This window comes from Onychostruthus taczanowskii, unplaced genomic scaffold (assembly GCF_017590055.1).
Source record: "Onychostruthus taczanowskii isolate IOZ18803 unplaced genomic scaffold, ASM1759005v1 scaffold14, whole genome shotgun sequence".
Taxonomy (NCBI): domain Eukaryota; kingdom Metazoa; phylum Chordata; class Aves; order Passeriformes; family Passeridae; genus Onychostruthus; species Onychostruthus taczanowskii.
In genome coordinates, this window is record NW_024498573.1 from 3,256,741 (window position 1) to 3,265,578 (window position 8,838).

General features: G+C 48.3%; 1 protein-coding gene across 1 annotated transcript; it reads right to left on the reverse strand.

The window, feature by feature from the left end:
- Window positions 1-26: 26 nt before the first annotated feature.
- KIF20A (kinesin family member 20A) lies at window positions 27-8,721 on the reverse strand. The gene is made up of 18 exons (XM_041397951.1): window positions 8,557-8,721; window positions 8,031-8,120; window positions 7,805-7,924; window positions 7,225-7,363; window positions 6,942-7,129; window positions 6,716-6,860; window positions 5,801-6,001; window positions 5,459-5,570; window positions 5,293-5,364; window positions 4,618-4,761; window positions 4,371-4,536; window positions 3,939-4,103; window positions 3,241-3,380; window positions 3,042-3,144; window positions 2,168-2,375; window positions 1,689-1,780; window positions 1,289-1,426; window positions 27-340 (listed from the first exon to the last, which is right to left on the reverse strand). Exons 1-18 carry the CDS (start codon window positions 8,710-8,712, stop codon window positions 68-70), a joined length of 2,652 nt encoding a protein of 883 aa, XP_041253885.1. The 5' UTR covers window positions 8,713-8,721; the 3' UTR covers window positions 27-67.
- Between the last annotated feature and the right edge of the window lie 117 nt (window positions 8,722-8,838).

Here is an 8,838-nt window from a genome sequence, read left to right on the forward strand (position 1 = left end):
AGATGCTATTATATTGGATTTGCCACCTCTTCCAGTAATAGCGGGGCAGGGACCTCCTTTTGAAAAGTCATAGAGCAACTGAACGAAGTTGCCAGCCTCTGGGAGCCGCAGGACGGGTGGCTGAACGTGTCAGGATGTTGTGCAGGAAGGGCTTTTTGCCAGGGGGCTGGTTGGGCTGCAGGTTTTCCCTGTTGGCACAGAAGCGTTTCTTGAGGGCGGACGTTGGCGGCGCCTGCAGCCTCTGCACCGTGTGGTACTGCTCAGCAATGCAGGCTGCCTTCTTGCGCAGGTCCAGCTTCACCAGCATCATGTTGTTCTGCAGCTCTGCCAGGGTCTGGTCCTGAGCAAGGCAAGGCAAGATACGTTTAAAGAAAAAAATATAAAAATATCGAATCATAGAAAGAAAAGCCCATTCTGAGTTGGAACAGACCTTAAAGGTCCTCTTGTTCTCTGTTGTGGACAGCGACAGCTTTTACTGGACCAACTTGCTCCAAGCCCCACTGAACCTGGCCTTAAAACACTTCTAGGGATAGAGCAGCCACAGCTTTTCTAGGAAATGTGTTTTCAGTGCTTCAGCTTCCTCAGAGTAAAGAATTTTTTTCCTAATATCTAATCTAAACCTCAGTGTGAAGCTAGTCCCCTTTGTCTTGTCATTCTCTGCTCTTACAAAAAGTCCCTCTCCAGCTTTCTTGTAGGCTCCCATCAGGTACAATGAGAAGTTGCCTTAACTCCCTGGTTACTGTGAACTGGGGAGAATAAACTGCCTTTAGCCAAAACTCACTAACTCTTCTGCTAAATAAGACCATGCATAAAAGCTTCTACTGTCAACAGTGTAGCAGCTCAGTAACACAGAGGAACAGTAAGGGTGGGACAAAGCTGACTCCATCCTGCTGCAAATACGCTGCCATAGCAACTGTGATGGAGTGGATAAGGAAATAAGAACTCTGAATTCTCCTACTTTAAGTGCAGTTAACTGAACAGGAACAATTTGGGTCTCCCGTGGAGAGTTAAATACACAACTAACTCAGCCATTGACAAAAAATCAGCCATAAAGCTCCCTTCACAAAATATGTACTAGCAAATAAATATTTTTTTATTTGCAGCAGTAGCAAGAACTTTGGTTGCTCTGATTATGGCAAAGCACACAGACTAGACCCCTCTCCCCCATGCAAAGCAAATAAATAATTTTTATTTGCAGTAGCAAGAACTTTGGTTGCTCTGATTATGGCAAAGCACACAGACTAGACCCCTCTCCCCCATGCAACCCACAGCAAAGCAGACACATCACCTGTCTGGCCAGGATGTCATCACACTTGCCCAGGGCTTCTCGCAGCTTCCCTGCCCCTGTGCTGTGGCAGCACGCCCGCTCTGCAGACTGGAGAGACTCCCCAATCTTTTGTAACTCTGAACGCAGCAATCTGACGTTCTGGAAGAGAGGGGTTTAATGCAACAGCTGTTCTTGGCACTGCTCTGCAAACAAAGCCCCTCCAAGGTAATTCAGACATGCAGCAATGAGGGAGGGTCCCATGTAGTGACCACAAATACCACCACCTTCAACAACTCCAGTAATTTCAACAAACCCATTTCATTTGTTTGAATACCTGGAAACAGCAGCCCCAAACTCTGTTTAAGCTGGCAACCACTTTGCCCTGCAAATGTTCTTTTCTGTAACACAGAACTGGAGTTACCTTCTGTCCATCCTCCAGCTTCCTGTCCACATCCATAGTAATGGGTTTGGCAGAGGGAGGTGGCTCCACTAATTTCTGGTACTTGTGCAACTCTAGGAACAGACAAAGAGTAGTGAGCAACTGGACATTCATCAGCTTTCAGTGTTCCTGAAATTCAGGACTTCCCTTGAGACAAGCTGCCACAGGCAAGCTGGAAAGAACTTTTGAGTTTGTGCAGAAAGGCACAAACATTCCAGGCTTCTCCCATTCACTTAGACAAAGGGGCTTAAGAATTTGAATGGAAAGATTATCCTGTCCTAAAGTCCATTTTCCTGTGAAAATGAAGTGAAACTGTTCATCCAGCACATTATTCCTGTCACCTACAAATCAAATAATGTTTTGAGGGTGTTTAGATCCACTGTACCCTGAAGGAGGTCTCTCTAACCCTGCACAGGGATCTCTCAGCACGGTTCAGAACCAGTGCAGCATTGCTGCTGTACCTGCATTTGTGGAATTCAACTCCTTTTGACACTGCTCCAGCCTGTCTTTGGTGTCTGCCAGCTCCTGCTGCAGAGCAGACGAGGTGGCCGCTCGCTTGGATCGACGTACACTCTGCTCTGAGTCCTTTTGCTTGGCATCCAGGCTCTCCAGTTTTTGTTTGGTCTCCTTCAGAGCAGCTTTGAGCTCCGAAATCTCCACATCACGCTCCTGAGAAAGGAAGTTTGTTCAGAAAGTCAACAAGATTTTTGTAGCACAACTCGTCTGAAACGTTCTGTGTCTTTATTCCTGGAGAATTTCTCAATCCTACACTTCACACATTGAACCCAGCCTTTAAGGTTACTTTTAAGTACAGCAAACCCACTTCCTGGGAGCCTAAACCACATTTTTACAGGCTCTAAAGAAGAGGGATTGTTTTGGGAGTTGGCATCTTCAGAGCATTCTGCAAGAAGTCCCAGAGGTCACTCAAATGCTTTAGGCATGAAAATATGGACAGGTGCATACCATCATCACAACTGAGAGCAAGAAGAGAAATTCACACAACTTGTGTGAATCTGAATAACCCAAATCAAGCCACTAGTGGAAAGAGTAAAGGAGGGAGAGAATCGTGTTGAACAAATGGACAAGTCAGGATGGTTGTACATTAGCTTCCAGATTGACTGTTCAAAATTAGGAAGCCTCGTGGGCTACATAAAGTAGGAGACAAGAAGCAAAAATTGTGGATCAAGAGATGAAATAATAATATCACCAAAAATACCTCAGAGAGCAAAATCTTTCTTTTCACTTTGCCTAAAGATCTTCCTGGAATCAAGTACCCAGAGTCCCCTCCCAACCCACTGCTGCTTTCCTGATGTCATTGCATTGCCCTGAACAAACCTGCATCTCCTCCTGGTAGTGGTCAGTCAGTAACTCCTTCAGGATGGCCATTTTACCCTCATACAGTTCCTCCAGCTGCTCTCTCTGAGCATCCACGTGCTGGCTACAAAGAGAACAACCAATTCCATGTCAGGATCTGGCAGTTCTGGGTACTGCAGCTCATCCTGAGCACAGGCAGGGAGACCAGCACAGGCTGTACCTCCACCACTGCTCCTTCTGTTGTATGTGCTCCAGCATCTCGTTGCAGATCTCCTCGCGCAGGCGCATCTCCAGCTGCAGCTTCTTCTGCCGCTCCTGCACCAGCAGCTCCCGTGCAGCCTCGACCGCGCGCAGCAGGTCCTGCAAGAGGGACACAGCTCTGCTGCCCACCCTGCACAACAGAGCTAAGACCTGGAGTAAACTAAGTGATGCCATGGCTGCAGGATGCAGTGATCCAGATGTAAGGGTTTAGTCACTTGGAAAGAAAAGTTGCCAGGGTTTGCTACCTTGACATACGACAGCTTGAGTCTCCGTAGGGATATGATTTCTTCTTGAGCTTTCAGCTATCCCCACTGCCTGCTTTATCTAGGAAGTTTGATTATTTTTCCCCATTTAGATTCCTGTTCTGCATGTTTTCTAGAATTCCCTCGCAGAGAAGGAATTACAGGTCTGCACCTGCGCTATTAGTGCCACAGATGACAAAGTGTTTTCAAATTCAGCATGAGTGTCAGATTTAGACCAAGTGCAGAATGTTTTTGTCAAGGATTCCCAGCTTCCTGGGTCCTATATCCTTCTGAGGTTCTGTGTCATCTCTCTTGGCTCTCTCTGAGCTCCAATCCCAGCTCCCCAGGCCAAAGCTAACAGTCATGTTCTTGACCTTGCAACCACATAAAGGCTGTAAAACAAATCACAACCCACCTTCCTCTCATACATAGAGACATCTGCCTCATCCTCAGTGTCTTCTTCTGATTCCACATTTTCCTCTGGCTCTGCCTCTGGACCCTGGCTGATTCGCCTGCTGTGTTCTTTGATGATGGATTTTAAGGATGGAAGTCCCACCTTTGTGGGAGGTGCCTGAACAAGCTGAAGGGGGAAAGACCACCATTATCAATCTGCAAAGCCTGGAAGTTGTGTAGTCTTTAAACACAGCCAGCCCCTCTCTGCAACCTGTCAGCCATTTCAGTTTAGTAGAATCTGGAAATACTCTGGAGGCAATAACCACCAGGGAAGCATAAGGATGATGTACAAGCATGCCCCCTCTCCTTGTGGTGGGAAGAGGTCAAGTCCCACAGAAGGAAGAGAAACCCAAGCTACCCTGACCATGCCACGATCCTGGTGTGTGTTACTCACCTGGCTGGCAATGGCTGAGAACTTGGCTACATACAGAGTCTCATCATAGGTGGAAGCACACTGGTTGATGTTGACAATCATGCAGGAGCGCCCGCGCCCGGTGAAGAATGCCTGGAACACACGGGTCAGTTTGCTGTCCCGGAACGGAACCACCGCCTGCTTTGTCCTGTGGGAGAGACAGCAGTGAGCTGGGAAAGCAAAAAAAAAACAAACCCCACACCCTCCCTGTGGAGGTGTGGATGCTCACCTGGCCTGCTGGTTCTGGCGGAGGGCGGCGATGCAGCGGCCCAGGGTGTGCAGGGAGGTGTTGATGTTGTTGGCTTCCTTCATTCGCTCCCCGCTTCTCTGGTCCTTGCAGCGCTCGGAGCCCGCCAGGTCACACAGGGATAGCCTGAGGGAAACACAGTGACATTCACATCACTTACAGGGTTTGTCCTGCCATAGCAGGTTTACACTTCAGACACCCTGCAGTCACCGTCCCAGCTTCCCCATAAAGGCACAGACCATTCTTTTGGGGTGCCTGGGCTGTTGATGGATGGAAGGGCCTGCCTTAAGTATAGATGTTACACAAAGTAACAGCAAAATGAGCTTTGAAGTGTCAACTTCAGAGATCCTCTGCCAGTCCTCAGAACAGCCACTTTCCAGATAAATACATCCCAGGAGCAGGCACCAGCAGCACTCAAATCAGCCCTGCTGCAAGGGTAATTTACCTTCACTCAAAAAACCTGAGAACTACTTCAAGTTGTACCTTGCAGTACTCCTCAAACTCTTGTCAGTCCCAAGACTTAACATTGGGAGCATTTATTCCTTCCAAGTACTTTCAACAGCACCATCATAAAGATACTTCCCATACCCCAGGCCCTCAACCAAAGAGACAAGAAAGTTGAGATTACACCCAAATCCTAAAAAACATGAAACTTACTCGCTGATTTTGGGAACAACTTCACTGCTACCTCTTTGCAAGTGCAGAATCCGAATGGAGAACACACTGTGACTGTAAAGAAACATGCAAATATTAAAAAAAAAAGTGAACTTTAAAAGCCCCTCAGAATTATATTTCTGCCTAAACAATCCCTCTCCCTTCAGACCTGCGACTGGAGTTCTGGTTCATGTGGGTGCTCGCAAAACTCTGGTTTTTCCGACCCAGTTTCAGGAGCTTCCAGGCCTCATCAGCATCCCGGACATTAATCCAGTTCAGGTCTGGAAAGCAAGCATGCATTGGGCACAGCAGTTGGGAGACTGGCAGAAAACTTATCTCAGCCCCAACTTCACCATTGCTGTCCCTGACATCAACAAAACTTGACGATCCTGTAATCCTGACATCAGAGCTCTCTGTGGGGCTGTCCAGCACATCCCTGCTAAGCCACCCACCCACTCAGTGCTAAAGCCTTCCCAGCAGGCCACCAAACCTCTGCTGCAGGCAAACCTACCTTTCACATAGGGGTTGCCAGTCTGGTCCTCGCAGAGCCGCAGCGTTTGCCGCTTGCGGTTCTGCCCGGGTAGAGCTGGTTCTAACAAGTCATAGATTAACTCGTTGTAGATCTCAAAGAAAGAGACCCAGATGGAGAACTGCACATCTCCTGTGCTGGGGAGTGAAATGCGATCCAAGTCAGCCCAGCAAGGGCCCAGTTCTGAGGAAAAAAAGGAAGAAAAACAAATAATGACTGCAGCTTTTGGTGAGTCCAACCAGAATGGTTTAGCTCTAGAACAAGATACTTCCTTCAGCAAGCAAAACCACTCCAGACACAAACCTTTTTACTTACTTCCTCCCATTTGTATCTATTCTAATGCCTGTCTCCAGTGAGAGAGCCTAAAGTTTCCTTTAGTAAACAGTATCACCTGCTCTGTGTAAGGACTTTTGTATACTCAATTTTGATTCCAGAATTACAAGATATTTCAAATATTAACTCCTTCCAGCACAACTGAAGTTTTAGTCTTTCTTATCTCAATCACTCTATGCTTCTGGATACCTAAGTAGCTGGTAGTTCCTGGCTTTGATAAAGCACAAGTGCTTAGTGCAGTCTGTCACTTTGGCATCCTGCTTCCCAGCAATCCCCATCTCACAGCAATCAGCTACTCAATAACCACATTCCTTGAATGGAGTGAATGTCAAGCAATTTTTCATTGCACAAGGCTTGGTTATTATGGAGTGCTGAATTCTTCTGATATTGGCAAAATATATGCATAGAGTTCTTCTGATGTGGCATCTTTCAAAGGGAAAATCTGAGGCTACAGCACCTTTGCTCCCTTACCCACAACACAGCATCCAAACAGCAATCACCCTTTTCTTCCCCCATCCTGCAGCAGAGAGAAGAAGGTAGTACATAACAGGCTTCCAGAAATACCTTCTGTCTGGCTGAGGTCTGAACGGTTGGTGAGCTGGCTGGATGAAGACAGACCAGCAACTCCACTGTCAAAACTGCCACTGGTGGTGGCCTGGAGCTGAGATTCAGCACTGTGACTCCTCTTCAGTGGTATCAGCAGCTCCTCCTTGAAGGAAACAGGGAACAGGAGCATGCAGGCAGCGTGACACCCCCCCTGTCCTCTTGCTACTGAACCCCCAGAGCTTACCTCCCAGAGCCCCCTCTGCAGCATCATCTGCTTCTTGGTCTCCTCCTGGCGCACCTGCCTGCTGTCCAGCCAGGTCACCTCGTTGGAGAGGGCAGGCTTCAGGTCCATGGCCTGGTACAGCCGGTCCCCCACGCTGTTGAAGATGGTTGCCAAGGAGCGAGGCAGAATCCCCCCATCTTGGGCAGTGCCTGCAGCAAGAACAGCAGCAAAGCTGAGGATTCAGAGGCAGAAGACAGAAAACAATTCCTTCAAGAGGCCCCACAACACCTGGTGCTTTCCTTACCCTGAATGGTGTGAGTCTTCCCTGAATTGGTGATGCCATAGGTGTAAACCAGACAGTTCTGCCCACTCAGCACATCCTTTACCACCTGCTTCATTGTCTCATCAAAGAACAATTTCTGCCCCACCTCTGGTCCAAAAATCTGCAAACAAGACACAGGAAAAACGGCTTCATGTAGATCTTTCCCATCCTTTGCTGATGGTTGCTCAAGTGATATTACATGGTCCTTTGTTCCCTGCACTAGCCATGGGCAAGAGACCCACCAGCAATTCCAGCTCCCTACAAAAACAAACTGCTCATTTGTTTAATCCAATAACACATCACTGCAGCCCCTAGTCCATTTACAGCCTCATGAACAGGAGTTTGACATTTGCTGCCAAAAAAAGAGTTGTCAGAAACAGCTTAGAAAGAAAAAAAAATTAATAAAACAGCAACTAAAACCTGAAGTAACCTGATTGTATGAGACTGCAGAGTTCAGGCAGTGCCCTGGGGTCAGTGGATGTGAATAAGGCTGCTTTTCAAGCTGCAGGGCTGGTTGAAGCTCAAATCACTTCCAGATGGGTCGTTTGTCCCAGCCACCTACCCGGGTGAAGGAGAATCTGTGCACTGCTTGTCCCACTCCTCGCTCCGTGCTCCGCATGGTGAAGGAATTCTTTGGAGCTTTTAGAATAAGGGTTTCGGAGTTCTCAATACAGACACAGCCCTAAAGAACACATAAAATCCATCACTGCAGTGGCTTACAGGAGGACAGACAGCATCTCCCAGCAGGCACACAGCCAGCTCAGACTCTGCTTCATTCAGTGTCTCACCTGGTCTTCCCCCTTTTCTACTTCTGTAGATTTCAGAGGTCGAACTCTGAGGTAAACCTTTAGTTTTCCATTATTGTCTTCAGCTACAGCCTGCAAGAATCAGCACAAGTTAAATATGGCAGCCAGAGAGGCAGCACACAACCCCCATGGGAACACTTAGCAGGAACCACAATATGAAACACACATGTTGGTTATGCTGCTAGTGCTGAGGAATTTCTCTGCTCCCAAAATCACCAACACTGCCAGGCTTCCTTAGGCATTTCCAAACACACCAGCATTTTTGTTGTTTGTTTATCTAATGGATCAGACCAACAAGCCAAAGGCCTAACACGAAAACCAAGCATCACCCCAAGAGGCACTTGCTGCCCACTGCTCTTCCTGGAACTGCTCCCCACAAATGCAGCATTTTGTTGCTGCCTCTTCTGAAGGGTCTCTGTTACTTCTGCATCTCACCACCTTGGTACAGAGAACAGCAGCCACGAGTGAAAACGCTGCCCTGTTTGTGACAGAAGAGCTCCAACCTGACCTGAGAGCCCTCGAGGTTTGGGGAGATGGCAGAGAACTCCGGCAGCAGGTCCTTGCGCAGGTCAGCCCCAAAGCCCGCTGCTGTGGACTCGAGCACGGGGGAGGCTGCAGCCTCCTCGTCAGAAAACAGCCCCGGGGAGGCGAGTGCTTGTGCCATGGTGCCTCACACGGCTCCTGGGGAAAAAGGGGCACAGGACAGGGTGATGTTACAGCAACCCCCTGCACATCCATCCGGCCGCACAGGCTGGATCCACGCGCGGAGCCCTCCCTGCACACACACGCT